We start from the raw sequence: 27,883 nt of genomic DNA, 5'->3' as shown, positions 1-27,883 counted from the left end.
CTATGAATTGGCTTTCCCAGCAGGATTTCACTGAGGAAATCCCCCCGGGTGAGGGCATCCCAGGCCCCAGGATAGGGACCCAGCGACAGTCTGTCAGCTGCCTGCCCTAGAGCCCTGACTCCATCAGTCTCAGCCTGACGGAGTGGGAATGAGAAGGAGGAGCAAAGACCTTGACCTCGAGACAGACCAGAAGGGAAATGACCAGGTGGGGTGTGGGCCGTGGTGCCCAAGTGGAGGGGTGGGCACCAAGCATGGTGTGCTTCTCTCACCGTGGCATGATCCAGGGAAGACCAGCAAAGGTCAGATCTGGATAGAACCTTTGAGGTCTCCACCTCCAGGCTGGAGAAGGGACGGGACCCTAAAGCTGGCTGCCTCGTCTGCCTTCTGTCCCTTTGAAAGTGACTGCTTGGGTTCAGACGCCCTCTCAGCCACGTCTGAGTTATGCGGTCTGGGGCGCGCATCCTTCCCCTTCACTGAGCCGCAGCCTCATCACCTGGCAAATGGGAGCAGGATGTCCATTGTGTGGGGACGCTGTGGACCTGAACGATAGTTGGCACCCAGGGAGAGGGTTGGCGTGGGGGCAAGAGAGCCGCCGTGGGGGCTCGGAGCAGTGAATTACTCCTGATTCTTCGGGTGGCTTGCAGGAGCGGCCTCCTGCCTCCTCACATTTCCCTGCGCCTTCCCTTCAGGTCGTTCCTGCGGGATAAGAGGGAGGGCCATGGGGACAAGCAGAGGTGCACCCCGTGTGGCCCGGTGCCAACAGAGAGGAGCCCCATGGAGGTCAAAAGTCCTCTTGGGGAGGCGTTGCAGGAGGGACTCACCCACTTGGGGTCATGGGACTGGAGTGTTCCTTGTAGGTAGCAGCCTGGCTCTGTTATGAGAAAGGAGGGCTGGCAGGCCCCCAAATGACAGCAAGCGTAGTCAGCAAGCTGAAGTGGGTGTGGAGGGGGCAGGACCAGGGAAGTTCAGGGACCTTGGCAGCAAAAATTTGAGAACCTTCTCTCTGGGGCTGTATTGTTGTAACCCACTAATGGGTTATGAAATCAAAAGGTTGTAACCAGATTTTTCTTGGAAGGGAATAGAATGGAATGGAGTGGAATGCGATAGAATAGAATAGAATAGAATAGAATAGAATAGAATAGAATAGAATAGAATATGCAGGCATATATCCTACATAGTGATCGTAAGAATTGGTCCAGGAACGTTTTGCATCACTTTTACCATGTGTTCAGTGGATTTCCAGGTGAAGTGGATTTCTTAGTCACTGATGAACTTTGTGCAATCCAGTGTTTCAGAGCTGGCTGGGAATTACTCAGCTTTTATTGCTCAGTATTAATTCTCCAAGTATGTACCGTGGGTGTGTGTTCACAGAACTGAACAAGACACGTGGGGCCCAGAGTGATGGGGAGACAGACATACAGCAAGTAAATGAGTAAATGAACACAATCGCTGGAGAGAGAGGGAAGCGCTTGGAGGTATGGGGACAGGGTGGTATGATCGAGAGGGAATGACGGGGGGTCAGGGAAGACCCCTCTGAGGAGGTAGCCAGATCTGGAAAAAGGCTGTTCCAGATTGAGGGAATAGCATATGCAATTCAGCGGGGCTTGGAGAACATGGTACATTCAGGGAAGGACATCTCAGGTAGTGGCCCTGCAGGTGCAAAGGGGTGGGGGTAGGAATGTGGCCAGCAGGTTCTGGGGACCGTACAAGGATGGAGGTTTCCTGCTGGAACAGTAGGTGCTGAGAATTTTCCCAAATGGGGGTATAGAGTGAGATTGTGTGGAGCCTTAGGGGAGCCTGGGCTTTTTGCTACCAACAGTGGGGAGCTATAGAGTGTGCTTGAGCTCAAGAGGGCTATGGGGAGAAGAAGAATTTCTCCTTGGGAGTGCTGTGCTGATCATTGACCATGTCCTCCCGTGACCTGCTGGAACTCCGTTCTCCCAGCCATGCGCCCCTACCCAGTGTGTACTGGGTGTGTACTGCCCCTGGGAGCCGTTTGTTACCCTCTCTGAGAACAGACATTGGCCTGGAAAGGGGGGGTGGAAACTGTCAAGGGCTTTCTCACCCCTCCCCAGCCACGCAGACCCTGCCCAGCCAGATAAGGCTGTGTCAAGGCCCCCTCCCCTCCCCTCCAAGGAACCCCAGCTAAAAATACTCTGTGTGGCTCAGAGTGGGGTGTGAGCCCAGGACCTGTGGGGTCTGCCTTGGAATGAGGGGGTGTGAGGAAGGCGGGTGGGGGCAGCCGACCCTGGTTCCTCCCGGCTGAAGCCTCTGCTGCCAGGGCACAGCCTATGAGGGGAGGCAGACGGGGGTCTCTGCGGAGCCAGGCAGCCAGCCCCCCAGGCTTCGCCCTGGCCACAACCCCGAGCCCTCATGGCCTTCCACATGGTCTCTCTGACTCTATGTTTATGTGTCCAGTTTCCTCTTTGTGAGGACAGCAGTCCTAGGTTAGGGCCCGCCCTAAAGTCCTCAGACCTCATTCTAATCCCCTCTGCGAGGACCCGCTCTCCAAAGTGTCTGAGGCACTGGGGGTAAGGACTTCAACATTGGAGTTCTAGGGGGACACAGCCCAGCTGATAACAGTATCTCTATGTAGGGGTCTCTGTGTCTCTCTGTCCATCTGTCTGTCTGTGGTTCCCCTCGGCCACCTTTCCTTTTCCTTCCTGCCCCCTTCTCTGCACTTCCTTCTGTCCCACAGGACTGACACAGACCCCGAGTCCAGTCCTTTCCCGGCTGGGTGACCTTGGGCGCATGGCTTCGCCTCCCTAGCCTCAGTTTCCCTCTCTGCCAAACGGAGCTAAAACCACTGCCACTCACGTGTGCCAGCTCAGCAGGGCCCATGGCGTGCAAAGCTTTAATATTGCCCACCCCGTATGATCACTTCCCAGCCGCATCTCAGCCCCGGGTGGGGACTAGGACGGGAGAGGGGCCCCGACTTGCCCAAGGTCACACAGCCCGTCGGGCCAGAGCGGGCCCCTGGCCTGGGTACTTTTCCACTGCCCCTGTGTTGGGGCAGGGAGCCAGCTGGCAGTCCGGGCCTGGGGGACACGCAGGGGTGGGGGAAGATCCGCCCTGTCTCCTGGGAGGGCAGCGTCCAGCACTTTGGAACGCAGCTGCGGGGCAGACTCAGAGTTTCCACCCCACGTGGTGGAGGGGAGAGAGGGGACAGCTGCAGGCCTGTTTCCATTTACTGAGCACTTGCTTTGTCCCAGGCCTCATTTCACGGCCTCTACACACGTTGCCTGTCTGAATGCCCACAGAAGCCCCACGCGGCGAGTCTGATTTTCCCCACTCTTCACGTGAAGAAACGAGGCTCCGAAAGGCTGACACTTGCTCAAGGTCCCCCAGTTGGTGTGTGATTCGAAATCCCCAGTCGGCCAGGGTACTGGGGTGCCCTATCCCCCTGCCTGTCCACCCCAGGTTTCCTGCCAGGGTCCCAGAGACCCGGCCTGATCGCACAGGGCGTCAGGGAGCCCCAGGGGGAGTGGCCGGGCCCCGCTTCGGCCCCCTGCCTCACTGTGTGACCCCAGTGGGACTCATTGCCCCCTCTGGTCCCCAGTTACTGCACCTGTGATGCGGGGCCGCCGTCCAGCATGAGGCCAGATGTCAAAGTGCCCGTGTTTCTGAGCCTGCACACACCGTCTACATGGCCCGCCAGCAGCAGGAAGGGGTGCTTCTCCCGTTCATCCCCAGCAGGCTTGCACCCCACGCCAACCTGAGCGGTGCCCTAGAGATGGCCCCTCTGGTTCTTCGTGAGCCTGAGAACCTCTTCTGTTTGCTGGCCGCCAGTGGTTCCTTCTTTCGCCAATTACTTGTCTATTCCTTTTGCTTATCCTTCTCTTGGGCTGTTTATTTCTTCCTTATTGATTTGCACATGTTCCTTGTGTGTTAAGGGTCTTAACCCTTTATCTGTCGTCTTTTTATCTGTCACAGTTTGCTGCTTCTTTTGACCTTCTTTATAGCCTTATGTTCACCTGTTTTTAAATGAATTAGCCCATATATATCAAGCACCTACTGTGCCAGGCATTGTTTGGGGCCCTGGGGATGCAACAAGGAACAAAGCAGATAATCCCTCCCCTCCCGGAACCACAGTCTAGTGAGAGACAAACAGTAAACGAAATAAATAAATTCTAGAATGTGGTCCAGAGAGGAGTAACTGCTGCTGAAGGAACATAAAGAGTGGGCAACACATAAGGACTGATGAGAGGGATGTGATTTTAAATAAGGAGGTCACAAGAGACCTCCCTGAGAATGTAACATTTGAGCAAAGACTCAAGGAGGTTAAAAAGCAAGCCACGCAGAGAACTGTGGGAAGAGCATTCCAGACAGAGGGAGCAGCTTGTGCAAAGGCCCTGAGGCAGGAGCAGGCCTGGTATGTTTGAGGAGGTCGGTGTGGCTGGAGAGGCTGCAGGGGGTGGGGTGGGGGGTCAGAGATGAAATGGGGCCAGTCCTCTAGGGCCCTGAGACTGTGGGGGGTCTTGGGCTTTGATTCTGAGTGAAATGGAAGCCCGCGGCGTTGTCAGCTGCAGAGAGACGGGTGTGACTTTGTTGTAACAGGTTCCCTCTGGATATTGAGAATATGCCGCAGGTGGGGCTGATGCAGGAGGCAGAAGCCCATCTGGAGGTGGGCTTTGATATTGTTGGTGTATTTGGGTGTTTTCCTCCTGTTTTTTACTTCCACCAGTGATTTTACGTTTTTATTTTAAAGAATTCAAATTTGGTTCTTCAGTTAATAGGTATTACATTTCAATGCTTCAAAACCAACAAAGTACTGAAAAGTACACCATGAAAAGTCTCACCCTCACCGTGTCCCCCCGTCGGGCCTGTGGCCTGCCCACCCTCCCCCTTTTCCTGGCCTCACTGGTGTGCAGTCTCCCCTCCCTCCAGCGCCTCACCACAAGGTCAAACCAAACACCCCCACGCCCCAGACCTGAAGCACTTCCTGCCCTGCTCCCTGGGAGGCCAAACCACACACTCCTGTCTGCATGTGGCTGCCCCAGGCCGTGGGAACCGCCAGCCCAGCCCTCCCCTCCCCTCCCCTGCCCGGGTTCCCCTGACAGAGCCCTGCTCTAGGGGGCTGGGAGCCCAGGGAGTTAAATGAGAGTGATGCTCTCCCCCATCGAGAGGCTTTCCCCCAGGCCTCTCGATAAATCTGGCCCTAAGTGGCAACGAGACCCCCAAAAGTCTCTCTAGGGGACTTTTCACCCTTTATTCCCTAGGAGTGGACAGGGGCAGGGATGAGAGGTCCCATCGGACAGAGGGGAACTGAGGCCCACAGAAGCTCAGAGCTTGTCCAGGCAGAATGGGGAAATGAGCAAAGGCCTCCAGACAGCCGCCATTGATGGCTTGTGGTTTTGCTGGGCCCGGGGAGCACCCTGGAGCTCACTGTGATGTCCTCAGCCCCAGGCCCTGCAGAGGGGGGTGGGAGTGGAGACTTGGCTGGCCACAGGTACAGGTGGAGGGGGCACTGAATGGGGGCAGGTGAGGGGAGCAGGCCCAAGGAACTCGGGGGATCCTCAGGGGCTGTTCAACTTCCTTCTCCCATGACATGGCGCTCTCACTTCTGCCCGTTCCTTACCCACTTGGAACCCAACTGACTGAAGCTGGAGCCTCCCAAGGTCCCCCAAGGGACCACGGGGTAAGTGCCAGGTGTCCTGACAGCCCCTGAGGCCAATCAGGGGACCTGGAAACCATCACCAGAGAATGGGACATGCCTGGCGTCTATCCAGGGCATGGCGGCAGGGGGCAGACAGGGAGGCCAGATGTGGGCAGAGGGATGGAAACGCAGTTGGCCTAAAGGGAATGTCCATGTGGCTTCCTTCTTCCCTGGGGTCCTGAACTCCCCTTTATGCCTGGGACAGAGAGAGCATTAGCCAGAGCAGGCACATGGGTCCACTCATATAGCTGCTCATGCAGCCTACCTGGGCCTGAGCCAGCTCCAGGGTCCAGGTCAAGAACTTCAGCCCACCTGTAGGGTCCTGTGGGCTCAGAAAGCTTGCTCAACTCCAGATGGCCCCACAGATCCGCCTGGTGGGGTCAGCCCTGGCCTCTGACTCAGAAACTCCAGGAACCGATGCCAGGTGCACCACTAACCAGCTGGGTGACCTTAGTGAAGTCACTTCCCTTCTCTTGGCCTCAGTCCCATCATCCATAAAACAAATGACAAACAGATTTCATCTCATGCACCATCTCTGCTTAAAAGGTTACGTCTTCCAGGAGCATTCTTGAGGAGGAGTCTGAAGTTGCATTTTGGCTTAGTAGAAAGGAGTGCTGAGATCGATTGGTGATGCCTGCCATGGGTGCAGGATTGGTAAGAGTACTACACACGCCATGTATTTGCCATCCCTGCTTCAACCTTGTCTCGCGGGGGATGTTGGTATTAGAACTGCTGTTTCTAAGGGCACTATGGGTTCTCTGAAGGGACCACAGAGTAGCAGGCCAATTTCTTCTTTGGTTCAACTCTTCCATTCAGTACTTCTTGAGAACCCATTTGCATGGAGTTTCATCTGCAATCCTAGGGCCCCAGGGCTGGTTCAGACACATTTCTAGAAGCTCACAACCTGGCGCAAGAGATAGAAGTGGAACCATAAAACCAGAAAGCAAGATAAAATGTCTGTATCCTAAAAAAAAAGAGAGAGAGAGAGAGAGAGAGGGAGAAACATGGTCCCTTGGGAATTAAAAGGGGGTGGCTATGAATCCACTTGAGGTAGATCAGAAAAGACCTCAGGAAGACAGTGGCCTTTGAACCTGTCTTCAAAGAACAGATGTGAATTGGGAATAGACAGTAGGGACAGGCAGGAGGAACAGTGTGGCAGAGGTGCCCAGGCAGGAAAAGGGCAGGGAACAGTGTGAGGAACAGCAGCTACAAAAATCTCACATTATCTCACCCTGCCTTTGAGCATTGCCTTCCAACCAGCGTAGATATGAAGCATCTCCGCTCTTCTTTGGCAAGGAGGAAACCTAAACACCCGACCCCTCTTTCCCAGACTAATCCCGGGGATTTTTCTCTCAGACAGAGCCTCCTGCCTGGGCCGCTAAGCCATGGTGAGGGAACTTGGTTCTGTCATATGGCTAAGAGCACAGACTCTGGAGTCTGACAGCCTGGGCTGGAATCCTGGCTCTACCACTGGCAAATTACTTCAGCTCTCTGGGCCTCAGTTTTTCACTCTCTGTAGACGGATGTCACAGACTTTGGGGTACGATTAGATGAGGGAGTGAAGCAGGACAACAGCATCGGGCCCATAGTGAGTACCTGGAATTTTTGACCAGGGAGAACACCCCACTGTCTGTCTCTGTGTGGCACATTCACTAAGACAATTTCTGTGCAATGCCCGGGTTCCCCAAAACCTCACCATGAAACCTCTGCCCCAAGTGGGATGTGGAGCATTTCTGGGAATTTCTCAGGGGATGTTTGCTTTGGCTGTTGGGCCGGATGCCACCTGAGTGTGAGTACTGGCAGAGAAGCTCCAGGGGACTAGAGGCCGCAGACGGTGTTTCTCTGGGACACCTGCTTCGAGGCTCACTTCAAATATGTGCAGAGAACCCCTGGGGAGAATGCACCTGAGCATGTGCTCGTGAGTCACCTGCTCAGAATGTTCCCACCAAATTCAGCCTCCCTTTCTTCATGCAACAAGTGTTTATCAAACACCTGCTATGGGTGCAGGATTGGTAAGAGTACTACACACGCCATGTATTTGCCATGTCAGGTGGTCAAGGAAGGTCTCTCTGAGGAGGTGAACTAGGAGAGCCATTCAGCATCTGGGGGGAAAGCCTTGGGCAGAGGGCACAGCAGGTGCAAAGGCCTTGACAGGGGACTATGCTCAGTGGGTTAGAGCCACAGCAGATGTGTCCAGAGAAGAGAGATGGAACGGGTAGGAGATGAGGTCACAGAGGCAGGGAGGGCCTGGTCAGACCAAAGACTTTATAATCAGGTCATGGTTAGTGCTAGGACAATCAATCAGTCGATAAGGTAATGCAAAGACAGAGATTTCTCTGGAGTAAAATGGTAGGGAAAGTCTCTGATAAGGTGACATTTGAGCATAAATCTGTGTTAAGTGAGGGATCAAGGCGTGAGGATATCTGGGGAAGAGCATTCTGGGAGAGAGAGATCAGCAAGTGCAAAGGCCCTGGGGTGGGAATGTGGCTGGTGTGTTCGAGGAACAGCACGAAGAGCAGGGAGGCTGGGGTAGAATGGGTGAGGGGTGACCACAGGGGAAACAGAGTTCAAGGGGTAGGTATTGGCTATCTCACATAGGGTAAGGAGGTTGGCTTTTACTCTGAGCAAGGTAGGATCTGTGCGGGGTTGAGGGCAGAGGAAGAACAGGACCTGATGCAGAGGTGGGAAAGACAGCAAGAAAACCAGCGTGGCAGTGGGACCCATCTCCACCTTGGGGTGGTCAGGCCTGTCTTCTGGTCAGAGCAGATCTCAAGGGGGCCTGATGGCTTCCTACTACCCTTTGTCAGGCTGGGCCCCAAGAGGGTGGAGCAGAGAGTGCAGGCCGGCCCCCCTTCCGGGAGGCCTGCGGGCAGCAAACTCTTGTCCAGGGCAGGAGGATGTGCTCGCTGACTCGGAGGAAACGGTGCGTCCCACATCAAAAGGGGGCCCCGGGTGGCTCCCACGCTCGGGCATCGTGGGAACCCTGCTACCCTGGGTTCTCTCAGGGGGCCTGCAGATTCAGAGAGGCTGGGGGCTGCCTTCACACTGTTCCCTAGCTCATGATGAGTAAATAAAAACCAGCCCCACTGTCACACCCTATCCACAACCTTCCCAGGAGCAAGACAAATTTTTGTAAATCGGGCTCTGTGGTTTTTAAGCGTTGCCAGAAATTGTAGGGCAGCCGAGATTTAGAAACCTTCCCTTTCTGAGGTGCCCCCCTGCCTAAATCCCAGGCCAAAGACTCAGCAAGACCAAGGTCATGAGCTGGACCAGATGCTGGACATCAGATAGACCTGAGGTAGCGAACTGTCCTCACTGATTAGCAGAGGCTGTGCTGAAGATTCTGCTCAGCTTGAGAGTGCTGTGATGGATTAGTGATGTCCGCCACAGGTAGGAGACAAGAAGTAGTGGTTTGCATACTAAATATTGTTCTTGCCATCCATTTTACAGATAGCCCTGGAGAAAAGGAAGGATTTTTTTTTTTTTTTTATGAGACAAAGGAAGAAAGGAGGTAGGGGAGACCTAGACATACTGAGGTCCTTAGCGTTGTGCCTACACTAGAACTCTTTTGAAGGACAGGACAGGGAAGAGGAGAAGCTTGAGGTACATGCCCCTTTGCTTTCCCGTAAGAGTAGGGGAAGGGGTGAGATTAGGTGATACCCTGCAGGAAGGTCCTGGAGGATTATGACAGGCCCCAAGAGGGTCAGATGGAAACTCAGCCCCATCTCTTGGGTCCCAGCAGGCTGCTAGAAGGAGGAGATCCTTCTCCACTCACACCCCTGCACCAAACTATGAGCTTTGCATGTTTTAACTCGCTGAACCCTCACAAGGCTTTATCCCCATTACAGATGGGGAAATTGAGGCACAGCACCTTTCTGCACACACACACCTCAACTGACCAGGTGCTGGGGGTCCCATGGTACCTGCCCGCCAATAGCACCCCCCTCCGGGGCTGTGTTCAGTGGTTCAGGCCACCAAAGTGTTCGATGACCCCGACTCTGCTCCAGACACTCTCCACACCCTCAGAAGGCTCTGGGAGGAGTGCTGCAGGGGACCCAGATTAAGTCTGTGTTGCTGAGCAGGCAGAGTGGAGAGGCTGTGTGCGGTGATGGGTGCATAGGACTCTGTGCAAAGTGTGGGCCTCCCCAGCCAAGCAGCTGTGTGTCTGTGGGTCTGCACGTGTCCCATGTGCAGTGTGGCTGCAGGCGCTGGGTTCTCTCGTCTGATGGCATGCCCTCACGGCGTGTGCATGGGTGCGCCTCCACGTGTGGTGTTTACCATGCAGGAGTGTGTGCGTGCGTCTGAATCCGTGCATGTTTGCAAGGGGTGTGTTCCCTGAGATCCGTCTGTGTGTGTCTTTGGATATATGTGTGCATGGTAAGTGTTCCCTAGTGTGTTGGTGTGTTTGTGGGTCTGCGTGCAAATGTGTGTGGCTTTGTGTTCTCCACGCACATGTATTCTGTGTCTGTGTCTGGGGAAGGAGCTTCCTGGGATGTGTGTGTGTGTGTGTGTGTGTGTGTGTGTGTGTGTGTGTATGTGGGGAGGTACCTGTTCATGCAGTGTTCTCCATGTTATGTGTGTGTATCTGTGTACTTGTATGTGTGGTGTGTGTACTTGTATGTGTGTTATGTGTAACACTTGTATATGTGTGCTTGGAAATAGAGTGCCTATTCCCCAGGAGTGTGTGTGTGTGTGTGTGTGTGTGTGTTTCTGGATCCACCGCAGCTGCGCCCAAGCCTGCCAAGCATACCATTTGCTTAAAGATGCTCCCCAGCCGGCTGCCCGGGATCGACTGTGCCTGCCAGGGGCCGGTGACCGGGCAGCCCTGGCCAGGCTCAGACCTTAGCAGGCAGGCAAAGGGGGTGGTAGCAGCAACTTCCCCAGCTGTCCCTGCCCCCATCCCTTCCTGCACACCCTCCTGGCACATCTCCCAAGCCCCTCTGGCTCCCCTGGCTTTGAGAACACACATCTTCATCGAGACTTATCCATCCAGCGCTTCAGCAGCCAGACCACAGTTCACCTATGTAACCCAGCGCTGAAGTCGTGAAGCCTCAGATGGGCACGGTATGCAGATTGCCACAACCCTTCTCATTCCGCCCTCCCAGCAGCGCTGGGGGTGAGGTATGACTATCCCCATTCTACAGATGAGGAAACAGAGGGTCACAGAGGTTCAGTGACTTGCCCAAGCTTGTCACTGCAATACTTTGATGGTTTCCTCTCCAAGGGGAAGGGAAGATACACTGTGACTCAGTGGGCTGAGGTGCAGAGAGGTGAAACTGCTCAGCCAGGCTTACGCATCAGTGGGGTGTTGATGATGGGTACTGCCTTTCAAGTCTTTATTAGGTGCCAGGAATTCTGCTGGATCCTTGACGTGCAGAATTTCATGGACTCCTCACAGCAAACATAAGGACGGTGCCATTTTACAGGTGGGAGGCGGGCTCATGAGAGGTACTGTGCTATGTGACACCCAGCCAGTTAGTGCTTGAGCTGAGACATGAGGGCAGCTCTGGCTGATTTCAAAAGCCAGAGCTCTTAGGTGGGGGAGGGCAAAGAGGGGAAGCAGGCTATGGTTTCCTAAGGCCTCTTCATTTGAAGAGGGACAATGCCTCAATTATAGGAACTGACATCAGTAGATCTTCGAGAGGGGAAAAACATGTTCATTGTAAAATGTCTTTGGAAAACCTGGATTTATCATTCCTAATCACATTTCTTTATGCAGGACTTATCAGAGCCTTCAATGTGCTCATATATGTTGTGAATTTTCAAGGAGACAGTGAAGTGTTTCATAACTTATTTGATCCCCGAATGCCTCTTTCCCAGAACCGTTTATGGGGAGAAATGTTGGAATGGCTACATCATCACTCACAGTTGGGTTTCAGGCACAGTGGCCAGTAGAAGGGAACCGTTGGACCCCAAGCTCTTGCAAGGGAGGCCAGCTGAGGAGTGGGGAAGAAAGGAGTAAGTCTAGGGATCCATTACATCATAACTGGGGCAGAGATCCCAATCACACCCCGCCCCATAATAGAAGGGTGTCTATATCCCTGGTGATCATTCTACATGACGGGGACAGGCACAAAGAGGTCAGAGTATGCCCAGGAGTCAGAATGCAAACCAGGATCCCCTGATCTTCTGGTGTGTGGAGCTAGAGTCCAGCTGCGGCCTCTTTTCTCCCCTCAGGGTCCCCGCGCTCCCGGTGAAGAACTTGAATGGTACCGGGCCGGTCCATCCGGCCCTGGCAGGTGAGATCCAGCCCTGGAGGGACAGAAGGGCGGGGCCCACGAGGAGGCGGCCCCACCTGTCAGCCCTGTGACTCCGCCCCCTGGCGGGGCTGGTGGGCGGGGCCCAGAGGAAACGCCCCTACCGTTGGACCCTGACACTAGGGAGGGCGAGACCCTCAGAAGGCATTCCACTCGGCTTCCACCCGCGGTGGGGCCCAGGGGGCCCCTGGCGCATCCTGACCTGAAGGCCCCAGGATTCCTGGGCCGAGCAGGTGGGCGGGGCCTGGGGGGAGGCCTCTGGCGCCCGCCCAAAGGCAGGAGGACGGGGTGGGCGGGGACCAGGTGGGCGCCACGCCCCCTGACGGCCCCGCCCTCTCCCCAGGGATGACCGGGATCCTGCTGTGTGCGGCGGGCCTGCCCGTGTGCCTGACGCGGGCCCCCAAGCCCATCCTGCACCCGCCGCCCGTGAGCAAGAGCGACGTCAAGCCCGTGCCCGGCGTGCCCGGGGTGTGCCGCAAGACCAAGAAGAAGCACCTCAAGAAGAGTACGCCTTCCGCGCCGACCCTGACCCCACTAACCTAACTCTTGACCCCAGCTCCTCGGACCCCAACCTCCAATTTGTTCTTAGGACTTAGAACTCCACCTCCATCTCCTGATCTCAGCTCCCTTTCCCCTGACCCCCTCTGCCACCAACTCTGATTGCAGCAACCGCTGAAAGGTGACTCCTGCCAACCCCTCTCTGACCCCTGACCCCGTCCTGAGCCAAGCCCTCAGGGGGAGATTCTAGGCACCCTCGAGCCTACCCCGCTGTGTCCTTGCAGGTAAGAACCCCGAGGATGTGGTTCGAAGGTACATGCAGAAGGTGAAGAACCCGCCCGATGAGGTGAGCCCCCGCGGGAGGGTCCTGGCCTGGGCAGAGGGCGGCAACCTGGCTTCCCCAGCCCCTGACCTCCCATCCTCTACACCCTCTCCCGTGGTTCTGTGTGTCACAATCTCTCCTCCCAGTTTGGGGGTTCACCTTTTCTCTCTTTTTTTAAAGATTTTATTTATTCATTTGAGACAGAGATACAGAGAGAGAGAGATCATGAGCAGGGGGACAGGCAGAGGGAGAGGAAGAAGCAGACTCCCCACTGAGCCAGGAGCCCGATGTGGGGCTCGATCCCAGAACCCTGGGATCATGACCCGAGCGGAAGGCAGACGCTTAACTGACTGAGCCACCCAGGCGCCCCAACGCCTTTTCTCTTTTATGCAATGTCTTCTGATAAACAGGTTTAATAGAATCACGTTTCTCAGTCTCCTGATGAGTGACAGTTTCGTATCTTATTTTCACCCGTATTTCCCACCCCATGTTTAAGTTTTGCTTTCTATAGTTAAGCCTTTAATCCCTCTGGAGGGGGGTGCCAGGGAGCCCTGTCTTCCTCTGCCATGTATCTGCATTCAGTATATGGGAGTGTCCTCTCCCTTTGCCAAATGGGTACCGGAGGCTGGGGCAATCTGCCACCCTTGGGGGCCTCCCAGGGGCAGCGCTGACCTGAGGGTGTCCTGCCCTGGCCAGTCCTCAGTGTCCCTTCTGTGCCCCCGCCCGCAGGACTGCACCATCTGCATGGAGCGCCTGGTCACAGCATCCGGTTACGAGGGCGTGCTTCGGCACAAGGGCGTGCGGCCCGAGCTTGTGGGCCGCCTGGGCCGCTGCGGCCACATGTACCACCTGCTGTGCCTCGTGGCCATGTACTCCAATGGCAACAAGGTGGGCCGCGCGGGCCAGTGGGTGGAGCCAGTGGGTGGGGCGCAGGCGGAGGGGCGGGGCCGGGATACCTGGGGGCCTCACCGCCAGCCTCCCGCCGCCCCAGGATGGCAGCCTGCAGTGCCCCACCTGCAAGGCCATCTATGGAGAGAAGACGGGCACTCAGCCGCCCGGGAAGATGGAGTTCCACCTCATCCCCCACTCGCTGCCGGGCTTCGCTGACACCCAGACCATCCGCATTGTCTACGACATCCCTACAGGCATCCAGGTGAGCACCCCCCTTCCCGCCCCTCTGGCCTCAACTCCTCTGAACCCTGCAGAGGCCCCCCCACACCTGCCCATGGTTCAAGCACCTGCTCCCCTCCCCACAGGGCCCCGAGCACCCCAACCCAGGCAAGAAGTTCACCGCAAGAGGCTTCCCGCGCCACTGCTATCTGCCCAACAATGAGAAGGGCCGGAAGGTGGGTGCCCTGAGGGTGCAGAGGTGGGGGAGCCGGCCAGGGTCCCCCTCACCCCCAATCCCTGTTTTCTCCCTGCACCAGCATCGACCACTACCTCCTAGTGCGAGTCCAGCCCTGACAGTTGCTTCACACCCCCCATCTCATTTCCAGCTTGGTGAGGTCAAGGTCTTGACCCCATTTTACAGAAGCCTCAGACAGGGCAAGTGACTTTCCCAAGGTCACACAGCTAGTAAGTGGGAGAGCCTAGATTTCAACCCAAGCAGTCCAGGCTCTTCACCACCACACTCCCGATTGTCGGCTTCACTTCTTGTTTTTCAAGAGAAGCCGGATCTCCTGATTTTCATGTAAAATCTCCAGGTTTTTGAACATTGCCAAAGAAGTCACAAAATGGCTATTTAGTAAACCAGACACAGCTGAGGGCCTTCAATTTGAGACCCAGATGAAACAGGCAGATAACCTGAAAAGAGCTCTTACTGGGAGTCCATCTAGGGAAGTGGCCATGCTGGGCGGCCACTGGTAATGTTGCAGGCTTAGAAGGCACTAAAGGAGCCACAGTGTGGCCAGGGAGGGAGGGAGGCTGGGCTGGGGGAGGAGGGGGCTCCAGCCACAGGGGGGGGCTGCCCGGGCCCTACCCTCAGCCCCGCGCCTGTCCTGGTGCCTACCCGCCAGGTGCTGAGGCTGCTCATCACAGCCTGGGAGCGGAGACTCATCTTCACCATCGGCACGTCCAACACCACGGGAGAGTCGGACACTGTGGTGTGGAACGAGATCCACCACAAGACCGAGTTTGGGTCCAACCTCACAGGCCATGGCTACCCGGACGCTAGCTACCTAGACAACGTGCTGGCCGAGCTCACAGCCCAGGGCGTGTCCGAGGCTGCAGCCAAGGCCTGAGGCCCGAGGCTGCCCACCTTCCCTCCAGCTTGGCCCCCTGGTCCGGCACTTGCCTCCCTCCGCCAGGTGTGTCCTGGTGGCCCAGGTTCAGGGCTGGGGAGGAGCCTGCAGAAGGAGCCAGAAGCTTTCTGGAGATGTGGCTGGAGGTAGCTGGAATATGCTGGGAGGATGGCAGGCCAGCCGGCTCCGACTTGTAGCTTCCCGAGAGGGTGGCAGAGAGAGTACCAGGAACCACAGCAACCTCCCTACCAAAAAGACAGAGCCCCACCCCCTCATGCAAACACACGTGTCCTGTTGAACACATGCACGCACACCCACGTGCCTCTACTTAACCCCAGACTGGGGGGGAAGAGACAGAAGACCCCTGTGATACCCCGTATGGATTCCCATCTGTGTCTCTATCATATCCGTACAGCTTGTCTGCAGATGGGATTCAGGTCAAGCACCTGGGGCCCTGCTGGGGCTCCGAGGGGAAAAGGGCCCTTGGGAAGCTCAGCCTCCCCCCCATCTCTGCCACCCCCTGATGGACAGTTGTGGGCCCATGGGGTAGAAGCCCCAGATTAGTCAGCAGGTTAGCAAAGGGGCAGGCCAGAGAGAGGGGGACCAGCGGGATCTTATTTTGTGCTTGTGTCTCTTCATCCTTCTGGGACTCTGATGTCCTTCTTCTCCCCTCCCATCCCCAGGCCTTATGTCTGTCCCAGATAAAGCACTGTTCTCCTTTCCTCCCCACCCCATCCTCTCCACCAAATCGCTCCCAAACATCAAGATCCAAAGGCTGGAGCTTCTGGCTTCAGGAGCAAGACGAGGAGGCCTAGCTTAGGCCAGCAGGTCTAAAAAGCAGACCGGACAGCAAAGAGTCCATTTCCCTTTCCTTGGGAGTGGGCAGTGGGGTGGCTGATGGTCTTGGCCAACCAGGGGCCTGTTGCCCAGGCAACTCACCAGCTCCGCCTCTGTTGATTGGCTGCCACGGTGGAAGTCAGCCAAGATTTAAAGGGACGCAAGCAATTGCTCTTTTGAAAACCTACCAGTCCCACTGTGGGTGGAGAAATAAATGGTCTTTCTCCTCCTCACTCAGTCTTTTCCTGCCAAGAGGGGTGGGGGGTGGGTGGCTCTGTTCCTGGGGGACTCTGGCCCACCCCATCCGGGAGCTTACAACAAAATGATGACCCCAGGACCATTGCCCCTCTCAGCCTTGGGCAGCAGGAGATTGAGGGTCCCCATAATTCTCTTGTCTTGGGGTACGCAGGGAGTGTGAAGGTGACAGAGGCAGACCCTCCCAACCCTAGTCCCCAAGAGGGCAGGGCTGAAGGTGCTGTTCTCAAGCACGGCACAAGACAATGCACACAGCTGCTGCCCGGTACAGTACTGGGAATGAGGGACTTGGGCGGGGAGCTGAGAGCCGACGAGAAAACATGGAGGAGCTGGGATACACCATGACTGGCTCCTCAAGCCCCAGCCCCTGCCCTAAGGCAGGAGGGCCCGCTTCTGTCTAGGGACAGATCCCAGGATCTGCAACAAGCTTCCCATCAGCTCGGCAGCATCCCAGGATGCTGGGTGGCTGTGGCGGATGCTCTGGCTCCAGGCGACCCCTGCTGGCCACACTTGGGATAGCGCCGCATCTTTCCGGGTCCCCCTTACCTCCAGATATGCTTTGGTTTTTGTCCCACACTCTAGTCACACGAAACCAGAAATGAGTCCTTGGAGGCCCTTCCAGTTCTGCCAGTTGGGTGTTCCCAAATATTTTACCCTCTATGATTCATTCTCAAACAAAATCTCACTTCAAACCTTACTATACATAATTGCCCAGCCCCATGATCATCAAATCCTGTGTTCGACCATATCACCGGGGGATCTTGTTAAAAATCCTGATCCCTGTGCCCACACTCCCTCAGATTCTGATTTAGTAAATCTGGGTGGGGCCCAACAATCTGAATTTCTAGCAGACAACCTAGGGGGTGAGTTTTGGACCACAGTCTAAGAAACCCCTCCCTGGCTCCCAAGCCAGCCCCGTGGAACCCAGTTTGACAACCACACATCTAGACACTCCCTCCTTATTTTATACAGCATGAACTGAGGCTCAAAGAGGGGATCAGAACCTAGCCCAAGGTCTCCCAGGATCCAAGGATCTGAGTCTGGCACACTGGGGTCTAAGCCTCCGTTATTCCCGAGGGAACCTGATTCTGGAAGCCTGTGGTTAGGACTCTCAGCCAAGGCAGGGTTCAGGAGGATCAGTAAGGTTACACGGATTGGCAGACATGAAAACAGGAAGGGCTGAGCCTCTTTAGTGCCTGTCTGGGGCAACAAGGCCACGTGGGTATCGGGGATTCACGTACAGCTGTATCCAGCAGCTCAGGACCAGGCTGGCTTGGTCGGTGTGGGCAGAGGCCAGTCTGGTTTAGCAGAGACCTTCCGCTGAGCCGAATGAGTTGGACTCCTTATCCCATCCACTCCCATCTGCCTCAGCCCAGAGACTGAGATTCATTCAGTACAAAGACCAGCCCCCCGCCAGAGGGCTTCCATGCCCGTGGTTCTGGACTTAGGGCACAGAGACTAGGAGATCTCCAGAAGCCTCCACCCTACAGCATCAACGAGGTACAGGACAGCCTCAAGGGGCCGGGGTGCACTGAGAAGGGCCCGCTGGCTCCTTCCACCTCCTTCCAGGCTGGCTCTGGCATCTCCTCAGTGCCCAAGGGGGCCCAGGGCTGCCTTCTGCTGCTCCCGCTGCTGGAACTCTTCATGGGCTCTGTCCAGATCTTCGAGCACCTCCAGCAGGCGGGTGGCTGCCTCTCTCTGCCGGGCCAGGGCATCGGGACAGGCCCCTGTGAGGGAGACAAGGAGCCGCGGGGGCTCAGCCAGGCCAGGGCGGGCTGCCATAACCCAGACCCCACGGCTTTCTCAGGCTCCAGGCTGGCCCTATGCCCTGAGGGCCCACACACTCCATCCCACCACTCACCACACCTGCTGGTGAACTGCGAAGGGGAGAGTTGTGGGGAAGGACATAGGAGTGGGCTCGGCAAGTTATGGCAGGGGACAGAGACGGCGAAGAAAGGGGACCTCCTTAGCCCCTTACCTTCCGTGGCCCCGGAACTCTTCTCTGCATCTGCCTCTGGGCTTGAATCTGTGTTGGGATCCTCCTGGAATTTCATCCTGGAAGTTGAAAGGGAGAAAGACAGGTTGGTCCCTGATTCCCAATCTTGGTCTCCACCCCAGAGATTCTCTGCTGGTTGCAGGAGACGTGACTGGCTCCCACTAGTCACCATCACCACCACCACCATCACATCAAATACTTAAGAGTGCCAGACACTATTATAAACCCTTCACATGTATTAACTCATTTAAGTATCACAAAAAATGTATCCGAGGTAGGTACTTACTGTTGGATCCGTTATACAGTCCAGACACAGAGAGGTAATGTAACTTGCCTAAGGTTGCACAGCATAATAACTGTTACCGTGTATTGAAAGCTGTGACCAGGCATCTACAAAATGCCTCACCTGTATTAGCTCATTTGACCACTCAGGACAACCCCATGAGGAAGGTACCGTTATTATCCCTATTTTTCCGATGAGGAAACGGAGGTACAGAGAGGGCAAGCAATGTGCCCGAGATCACACAGCCAGTAAGTGGCTAGCCCAGAATTCGAAGCCAGGCAGGCCAGCTTCAGAACCCACTCGAGAAGGAGTTGGAAAAAATCGGTCACTGAATAGGGGTGAAGCCCACCAGGAAGGAAAAGGAACGCATCCAAGGTCTGTACCCATGTCTCAACGGACCCAGATATTAAAAGACCCAAGACCCACTTCTGCATTGGGGCCTGCCTGAGGACGCCTCCCAGTCCCCTGCTTGAGCCTGCACACCGTGCACCGGGAAGCTCAGCTGAAGCGGACGGAAAGAATGAATAAATGAACGTGGGAGGCCATGCTGGGCAGGTGGCCTGGCTGGTCATCGCAGGGGAAGTGGGCTGGGCAGGGGCACCCACCTGAGCTGGTCCCGCCCCAGGAGCAGCCGCCGATACACCATCTGGATCTCAGCGTCGGGATCCAGCGGGTCGCTCCAGTCCCCCAGGGTGACGGCCGAGTGTGTGCGGCTGCAACCAGCAGCTGAGGGGGACACAGTGCCATCAGGACTGCTTCTCATTGCCCCTTCCAAAAGTCCCCATGGCAGATGGTCCCCAAGCCCCGACCCTTCTGCCTCTAAAATCCCTCTTCCAACCTACTACTTCCATCAAGCCCCACTGCCTCCAGTCCCGCCCAGCAGAACGGTAGCCTCACCTCCCTCTAGCCTCCTCCCACAGTCCAGGCTCCAGCCACGCAGACCCTTTTCAATCCTTCAGCCCTCCCTGTGCCACCTCCAGGCCTTTGCCCGTGCTCTTTGCTCTGCCTACAACACTTCCTTACCCCATCCCTGTCTCCAACTTCGTTGCTTAACGCCTCCTCTTCTCAGGTCACATCTAAACAGCACCTCCTCCAGGAAGCCCTCCTTGATCTCCTACTCTGCGGCTGGGTCAGAGGCATGCTCTGGAGTCTCAAAAGCCTCATTTTAGTACTTAGAAGACTGTATTACAATTGTCTGGTTATTCACTTGTCTTCCTCCAGAGCAAACCTGATGTCTGTGTACCACTAGATGCTTGGCACATAGTAGGTGCTTAAAAAACAATACCTCACGTGTAATGAGCACTATGTGCTCAGCAGTGTTCTAAGGGCTTTGTGTCTATCAACTCACTCAGTCCTCCCACCAACCCCAGGAGGCAGGTACTGTCATCAACCCCATTTCCCGCTTCAGGAGACTGAGGCATACAGAGGTTAAGTAACTTGCCCCAGGTTGCACAGCAGCCAGACAAAGGTGGGACAACTGCTGATCGACAGGTGGGGAGGGCGGAACCTGGGCCCACCCTGCCCCCTCACCTGAGCGCTCAGCCTGGAGGCAGCAGGTCCAGCGCGAGCTGCGGAAGGCACCGGGGTGGCAGGCGGCCAGCTTGTCCGGGTTGGGGGCACTGGCCTTGCGCAGAGCCGACAGCCACTGGTTGAGCTCGTTCACATTCTGCAGGGAGCCCGGGGGTGCGGGGGGACGGTCAGGGGTGGGAACCTAAGGGACGCTCTCTGCCCCATCCTTGCCGTGCCTCACCTTGCACTGGAGGTAAGTGGTGTGCAGCACGCTGGCGGGGTCCTGCGTTACCACCTGCATCACGTGCGGCAGCTGGAAGGCGCCCTCGTCCACGCGCTCCACCGCGCGGATGTGCGACACCGGGATGGAGGAGCGCATCTGGGAGACAGGCCTGTCGCTACAGGGTGGGCTGCAGGGCGGGCTGGGGCCCAGGATGGCGGGGCCCAGGGACAGCTCTCCTTTGGAGGCGTGCCTCAGGGGACGTTCCCTGAGGGTGTGTCTGTAATCTGGGTGCATGACCCCTGTCTCGAGCACTGAGTCCCCCAGACCTGCCCCATAGACCCTCGAAAGAAGCACGGACTCCCCTGGGCACCAGTGTCCATCACTGTCATCCATCACACAGCAACCCCTGACATGGCAGAGGGGAAGTGCTTTCTAGCACTCTGCATTTATCACTTTACACCAATTCCTGAGGCCGGGTCTATGTGCCGAGGAGGAAACTGAGGCACAGGGGGATCCATGGCCCTCCCGAGGTCACTCAGCTAGTGGAGCCAGGGTTGGAAACCAGGGACTGGAACTCTAGAATCTATGCTCTGCTGACGAAGTGGGAATAATGAGCAAGCACACCCTGTCCAGTGTTAGCTATCATTCACGGACGTGCAGGCACAGAAATGCGGACACACCAGCAGGTGCCCGAGTTGCCGCTGGATTTCAGTGGCAACCCCGTAAGAACAGAGATTTTATGTCTTGTTTACTGCTGTATGTCCAGTGCGTAGAACACTGCATGGTATACAGTAAGCACTCAATAAATGTTTGATGAATGACCGAGTGAATAAATGCCTGCTATGTGTGCCTATACCTCCAGGCAGGGTCATCTGAGCGAACAGATCTAATTTTACATGAGTAGGATAGCGCATGCGCATTGGCCTGCGTGGGAGCATCGGAGGGCGGCTAAGCATTGTGTGTGTGCTGTGTGTGTCCACACCTGGGGGGGGGGGGGTCCGGACCACCACAAGTGCACATTCTGAAGGACGTCTGATGGGGGGGGTGGATGCCTATGTCTGTCCTGTGCCCACACTGGCCCAAAAGTGGGAGCAGAGCCTGGCCTGAGACTTTGGACTTGTTGAGTCCTTGCCCCGTCCTGGGCCTCAGTTTTCCCCGGCTTACAGAGAGGCAGCTCAATGAGGGAGGCCACTGCTGGAACCCCCCACCCCACCCCACCCCTGCTGTGGGCGGGAGGCCCACCTGCCACTCAGGACTCTTGGAGTAGGAGAGAGTCTCCCCGCTGAGCCAGAAGTAACGCTTCTTGAAGGCAAAGCGTGTGGCCAGGCTGGCGGGCTCCTCCTTGCGCTTCAGCAGGTAACCTTCACGAACAATCACTGAGGGGGCCACCAGGGCCCTGGCTGGGCCCCCAGCCTCTGGGACATGGGGAGAGAGGGGACAGTGAACCCCTTACATCCAGGTTCAACCTGCCCTGCCGGTGTGCCCAGGGCCTCTGTGGATGAGCATGACTCTCTGCCCCCCCAGAGGCAGGAGGGTGAACGACAGGACGGCTGCAGACTCCACTCCCTCCATTAGGGAGTGGATCATTGAAGGTGGGGTGGGGAGCACAAAGCAGGCGTCCAGGATCCCTCTCCTGAAGCTCTGTAGACAGTGGTGCGGGCAGCCAGCGGGCGTGGGGGTGGGGCGCGGGGGGGCTGCCTCAGGAAGTCAGTCCAGGGAGGACCTGGGATCTAGCCCCCCCGGGGGGTCCCTCCCCAATGCCACAGGGACCCTGCCATGCCACAACCAGGGCTCCCCATTCCAACAGGTTCCTCCTATGTGACTTGGACCCAACTCTCTCATGCCCTGAGCCCTACATTGTGATACAGACTTAGCCCCAACTCTTCTGCTTAAAGCAGTCCCAGGCTCCATTTCACTCCCCATCAAAGCCCAGCTGCCTGTGAAGCCCCCACACAATCTGGACCCCACCTCTCCTTTGTGCCCCCTCATTCACTCTTCTACATTGGCTCCTCCCTGTGGCTCCCCATTCCCCACCTCAGGGCCTTTGCACATGCTATTCCCAGCCTGGAATACTCTTCCCCGGGATCTTCATGGCTTGCTCTCTGTCCTCCTTCAGGTCTTTGCTCTAATAGCACCCTAGTGAGGCCATTTCTGGCCACCCTACCTAAAAATTCAACCTGCCACCCCTACCCCAACATTCTCTTCCCTCCATTATTTTTTCTCCCTACACGATCACTCCCAAACATACTATATTATTTGCTAACTCGTCTTGTTTATAGCCTGTGGTCCCTGCTAGAATAAAACTTCCACTAGAGCAGGAATTTCTTCTGTCTTGTCCACTGCTGTTTCCCCAGCACCTGGAACACTGTCTAGCAAGCACTTGATAGATATTTTTTGATTGCGTGCACACCATGCGACAGCACCCACACACATCTCCACATTGGCTGGAATAGCCTGGAGGACAGGGCCTGAGCTCTGTTCATATCTGGGACCTAGCACAGGAGGGGCCAGGAAATGTTAGTAGACTGACTAGCTGACCCACACAGGTCCATAGTTTCAATGCTGGGGGGTGGGGGGTGGGAAGGGCAGGTCCCAAGGGTCCACAGAGTGACAAGCCAGATGTGGCAGGAACACAGGGACTCACCCTCCTCCTCATCCACATCCACCAGCTGGTCCAGAAAGTGTCTCACACGTGAGATACTCTGCAGCAGGAAGGGGTGGAGGGGGGCCATCCATAGCTCCTTGCCCTGGCCCAGCTGCTGGCCCAGGTTTCCGATGCTCTGCACAGCCTGGAGCAAAGAAGCAAGGGATGCCAGGGCCAAGGTCACTGCAGGGGAAGGGCTGTCTGTGGACCCAGAACAGAGCCCCTGAGTCCTAACTCTCAAATCAGTGCTCAATGAAAGGGGAAGACTCATAGCACCTGCTTTGAGCAATATCTACCCCTCCCTATGGAGAGATATGCACCCCCAGTGCCCTTATTCTGTTCCCTCCAGAGCCCGATTCCCCTACCCAGGACTGCCTGATCCTATCATGCATACTTTGAAGCCCATCAGAACCTCAAAATATGGCCACTTTGCAAATGATGGTCTAATTCACACTAAGGTGTAAATGACTACTATCCCGCTTCCCACTTTCCTCCTGGAAGGGTAGGGTTTTCGTTTCAAGAGACGAAATTAGAGAACATATGAATGAATGCCTTCACAGTCCAGATGGAAGGCTAATGGGTGTTTCAGGCAGATTTCTCTGGGTGTTGTTTGGGTTTTCTGTCAGTTTGGCCTTCCAGCTCTGTTCCTATGCTTTCCCCAGGCTAAGAACACCCAGGATGTGAGACTCCACTTTCAGCACCTTGGCAAGCAGTAGCAGTGAGCGGCTGGTCTGGGGATCTGCATGCTGGTCCCGGAGGTCAAACAGCTTTGGGGTGAGGATGGCAGGTGCAAAGAATCGCAGGAAGAGAAAGCCACTTATGGCCAGGTACTTCACATCCTGCCAAGAGAAGCAGCAGGTGGGATGAGCCCCCAAGGACCCACTTCCCAAATGGGGAAACTGAGGCGGCAAAGACTATAGATTGGTGGTGCAAGGGGAAGTGGGACGGGAGATGGGCTAGGAGACCACACTGGTCTGCCAAGATGGTTTTTTCTCTCTGGACCTCAGTTTCTCCACCTGGAAAATAGAGTAACAATACCAATCCTGCAGGATCAGCTTTAGCCCAACATCCTCAGAATCTGCTTTGTGCCAATCACCGTGCTAAGGGCACAGGCCTATAAAGGAAGCAGCATCATTATTCCCCTTTTACAGATGAGGAAGCAGAAATTCAGAGATGCCAAGTGACTTGCCCAAGGTCACACAGCTGATGGGTAGAGAAGGCAGAATTCGATCTCCCAATCTATGATTTATTATATTGATAGCACCATGCCAGATACCTCTCCATACATTTGTTTAGTTAATACTCACCCTGGGAGGAGGGATTCTCTCTGCATTTTACAGAGAAGGCCACTGAAGCCCAAAGAGAGGTCACCTGCCCAAGACCACACAGCTGTAAATGGCAGAGCCAAGATTTGAACCCAAGGAGGATTAGAGCTCTCAGCTCTTCATCACACCCTCCTGCATTCGACCCTCGCTACCGTGCAATGCTTGCTGAGCGTCAGGAACTAATCCGAACCGCTAACCGTCCCATGGAGTAGGTACTATTGTCCCTGTTTTCTGGATGAGGACACAGGCTCAGGAGTGAACCCAGGCCGGCTGGCTCCTGAGGCTGTCCTATGTGCACCCCCCAGCCCAAGCCTCTGCCTCCTACAAACTGTAAAGTGCGGTGCCCCCCTGTGTGAGTCCCGGCCCTGGCCCATCTACAGGTAAGGCTGGTGCCCCCAGCGCCAGCAGAGACAACTCAGAGAGAGGGTGTGCCTTTACCCTGGGTGCACCTGGCTCTCCCCAAATCACTCCCCACCCACCTTGCACACTTGCCCGGCTATATTTAGCCCGAGAATGTGCTCCAGTATTTATTTGGGGGTTGTATTCACACTTGAGACAATACCCTCCCTGGGTCCGTGCCAACTTCCTACGGCACATGTGTGCTGACAGGGAGCCCTGCCGACAGAGGGTACCCAACACCGCCCAGGAGGAGGGTCTCTGCCCCCACCTGCCCTCATCTGGAACCTGAGTTGCCCCCAAGGCCACCGCCCCTCCCCCCCATCCCCCCACCCCCCGCACCTGCCATTTCCAGGGTAATTTTAGTCTTTGACATCATCTCTTCGACTTCCTTTCTTAAGCAGGAGGAACAGGTGTCAGAGAGGCAGAGAAAGGAGTTCCCCTGGGTTTCCATGACCCCATCCACCCTCACAGGCCTTAGAAGGTCCCTGCTCCCTGCCCACGGCCTCTGCCCACTGTGGGAGCTGAGAACTGCAGGGCACTCGGGTGTCACACTGGGTCCCCCACAAGGGCCAGGCTGTCTAGGGAGCTGGCCTCCCCGCTTCCCTTCCCGCCTCCCAGCCACAGCTGTGTCCCACTTAGCACCTGCAGCCCAGGCGAGATCCTGGCAAAATGGGGCGTAAATCAAGCGACGTCCCAGTTTGGAGGCCCAGAGCTCACTCCTCAGTGGGGGGCCGAGGGGAGAAGGGAGAGGCCCACGCTGGGAGACCAGAGGCCTCGCTTTGAGTCCACAACCCTTGGCCAAGGCTCTTTACCTCTCTGGGCCTCAGTTTCCCCACCGGTAAAGAGAACGTGGGGAGGGGTATGGCGTAATCAAGGGCTCTTAACTCAAGCTCTAGGGACTGAGCCGTTACATCTCCAACATTTAGCAGGTCTTAGATTTTTCTGCAAAGTGACCCCCCAGTCCGTGTTTCTATTACGTCAGCACTACCTAAGAGCCTGATGTGATGTCATTTGTAAGGTAGGACAAAAACGGCCACCTGGGGGCGCCGGGGTGGCTCAGTCGGTTAAGTGTCTGCCTTCAGCTCAGGTCAAGATCCCGGAGTCCCTGAATCAAGTCCCGCATCAGGCTCCCTGCTTAGTGGGGAGTCTGCTTCTGGCTCTGACCCTCCCCTCTCTCGTGCTTTCTCTCTCTCTTTCTCTCTCAAATGAATAAAATCTTTAAAAAAAAAAAATGCTTTAAAAAAAAAAAAAAACAGGGGCGCCTGGGTGGCTCAGTTGTTAAGCGTCTGCCTTCGGCTCGGGTCATGATCCCAGGGTCCTGGGATCGAGCCCCACATCGGGCTCCCTGCTCCGTGGGAAGCCTGCTTCTCCCTCTCCTACTCCCCCTGCTTGTGTTCCCTCTCTTGTTGTCTCTCTCTCTGTGTCAAATAAATAAATAAAAATCTTTAAAAAAATAAAATAAAATAAAATAATAATAATAAAAAAAACCCGGCCACCCGGAAGGGATGCTGACCATTAAACCAGGGGGGCTCCAATGGGTAACCCACGGGCGAGTCCAGCTGCAAACACATAACAACTGGCTCAAAGTGTTGTTGTGTTGTTGTTGTTAGGTGAATCAATGCCAACATTTAAAAAAATAGGAGACCTCACATAAAATCCAGAATGTTGGCTTTAGAAAATAAACTCTCACGATCTGGCAGTACTGGGTCCCCATTCCCACATGGCAATGACTGACTGTCTGGAGCTGCCCCCTTACGACAAGCCGTGGGAGCTCCCTTTGCCACAGTCCCTACCACTCCCTATTGCCCCACACCGGACTGCTGCCTTCATTCACCTCACCTGCCTGAGGCAGCACCGGGGGTCTCAACTTTTATGTCAATAGTGACAAAGCACTGGCACATGCGGGGATCTGTTTCCAGGCTATTTCGGGTCCCTGCTACTGAGCACCTACTGTGTACCACTGTGCTCGCTCATTCTTGCGTTCTCTCGCTCTCTTTCTCTAAGAGCTGCATTTAAGAAGCACTTACTTTGTGCCAGACTCTATATTTGGTGGTTTTGAGCACCGATCCAGAAGCCAGACTGCCTAGACAGGTGCCTACCCCAGGACCATGTGACTCAATCTCTCTGGGCCTCTGCTTCTTCCTCTGGGAAATGGAAGAATGCTGGTACCCACCCCATAGGGTGGATACGAGACTAGATGAGGCAAGGAATACGTACCAGTCGGTCTGACCCCTGGCAAGGGCTATATATCGCGTTAGCTGCTCTTACTATTACCACCACCCCTGGATCCCAGACCCTGCCAGGAATACCGTCCCCACTTCCGACAGGACACACAGTACTTTAGTGTGAGCAGCCCAGCTCTGTCCCCACCCTGCTCCGCCTCTCCATGTGACCCTGGACAAGCCACTGCCCCTCCCCAGCCTCAGTTTCCCCATCGGCTCCATGGGAATGCGTGGCCCACCTCGTGCTCCGCCTGGGGGAAGCGCTCCTCCACGCACTGGTGCAGCTGCTTGAAGGCGAGGCGCATGGCAGGCGGGCAGCGCCCCACGGAGCCCACGATGGCCTCCACGATGGGCCCCAGGTAGCCGGTCAGCAGCCCCAGGCTGGCGTCCCGCACGTGCTCCTCGGAGGGTGCGCCCTTGAAGGAGATTCTCCTGGGGAAACAGAGGGGCTGTGCCTCCGAGCGCAGCCTCTGTCCGCTCAAAACCCTCCCCCAGCCCCCACTGAGCTGTGAGCACCCACCTTCCCATCCCCCCTCCATAACCTCCCCTCCTCCCTTTCCCGCCAGGCTTCTTTCTGCTGCTTAAACACGTGGAGCTCACTCCTGTCGCAGAGCCTCGTGCATGCTCTTCCCTCCGCCTGAGACACTCTTGCACCCACAGTTAGCTTAAATGTCCCCTCCTCAAAGAGGCCATCCCTTTCCCACCACACATCATCACGGACCCTGGTCTGGTGCGTTTTCAGCAGGGACATGCCGGACACACGCTCCCACCTCAGGGCCTTTGCACTTGCTCTTTCCCCTGGCCTGGGATACTCTTCCACCGGATCTGTGCATGCCTCCCTCCCTCATCTCCTTCAAGTGTCTGCTGAAAGGTCCCCTTCTCTGGAAGGCTGTCCCTCTGACCACCCTATGAAATCCTGCAAGCCCCTGCTCTGCTCCCACAACCCTTCCCTGCTCTCTCTCTCTCTCTCCATTCCCCTAGCGCCTTCAATGACCTTCTTTAGTTGGCTATCTCCCTCCCCCTGGAAGACAGATTTGGGTCCGCTTACTCCCTGCTCAGGACCAGTGTTCAGCCGGTGTCTGAACAATAGGTTCTCAACGATTGTTTTGTTGAGTGGATGATGGAATAACACTTTTCTACCTGCAAGGTTCTTGTCCCTTCTTTCTTATTCCCACACAGGTTGTAGGGTCTGTCTTGCCCGCCTCAGAGTTGGGATT

General features: G+C 56.0%; 3 protein-coding genes across 6 annotated transcripts in view; 1 reads left to right on the top strand and 2 right to left on the bottom strand.

Annotated features, from left to right (window-relative positions):
• Positions 1 to 16,043, top strand: part of DTX1 (deltex E3 ubiquitin ligase 1) — a 35,669-nt gene extending 19,626 nt beyond the window's left edge. The window contains exons 4-10 of the mRNA XM_036123704.2: positions 11,834 to 11,895; positions 12,257 to 12,418; positions 12,696 to 12,757; positions 13,463 to 13,621; positions 13,725 to 13,886; positions 13,990 to 14,079; positions 14,749 to 16,043. Coding sequence (XP_035979597.2) covers positions 11,834 to 11,895; positions 12,257 to 12,418; positions 12,696 to 12,757; positions 13,463 to 13,621; positions 13,725 to 13,886; positions 13,990 to 14,079; positions 14,749 to 14,973 — 922 coding nt within the window. The 3' untranslated portion in view covers positions 14,974 to 16,043. The remainder of the gene's footprint in view (positions 1 to 11,833; positions 11,896 to 12,256; positions 12,419 to 12,695; positions 12,758 to 13,462; positions 13,622 to 13,724; positions 13,887 to 13,989; positions 14,080 to 14,748) is intronic.
• The window catches only part of DDX54 (DEAD-box helicase 54), a 424,174-nt gene that overhangs the window by 342,670 nt on the left and 53,621 nt on the right, over positions 1 to 27,883 (bottom strand). The gene's annotated exons all lie outside the window — the stretch shown is intronic.
• RASAL1 (RAS protein activator like 1) overlaps positions 17,011 to 27,883 on the bottom strand; it is a 29,392-nt gene continuing 18,519 nt past the window's right edge. For all 4 annotated transcript variants that reach the window (XM_036123698.2, XM_036123699.2, XM_036123700.2 and 1 more), the window contains 9 exons: positions 26,906 to 27,098; positions 23,422 to 23,559; positions 22,721 to 22,865; positions 21,319 to 21,491; positions 20,095 to 20,232; positions 19,875 to 20,010; positions 18,950 to 19,070; positions 18,044 to 18,120; positions 17,011 to 17,792 (listed from right to left, as the gene is read on the bottom strand). In XM_036123698.2, the coding sequence (XP_035979591.1) occupies positions 17,653 to 17,792; positions 18,044 to 18,120; positions 18,950 to 19,070; positions 19,875 to 20,010; positions 20,095 to 20,232; positions 21,319 to 21,491; positions 22,721 to 22,865; positions 23,422 to 23,559; positions 26,906 to 27,098 (1,261 nt within the window). In that variant the 3' untranslated portion in view covers positions 17,011 to 17,652. The remainder of the gene's footprint in view (positions 17,793 to 18,043; positions 18,121 to 18,949; positions 19,071 to 19,874; positions 20,011 to 20,094; positions 20,233 to 21,318; positions 21,492 to 22,720; positions 22,866 to 23,421; positions 23,560 to 26,905; positions 27,099 to 27,883) is intronic.

The sequence above is a fragment of the Halichoerus grypus genome, chromosome 13 (assembly GCF_964656455.1).
Source record: "Halichoerus grypus chromosome 13, mHalGry1.hap1.1, whole genome shotgun sequence".
NCBI classification, from domain to species: domain Eukaryota; kingdom Metazoa; phylum Chordata; class Mammalia; order Carnivora; family Phocidae; genus Halichoerus; species Halichoerus grypus.
Note: the sequence above shows the minus strand (reverse complement) of the source record. Positions and strands in the feature narration are given on the sequence as shown.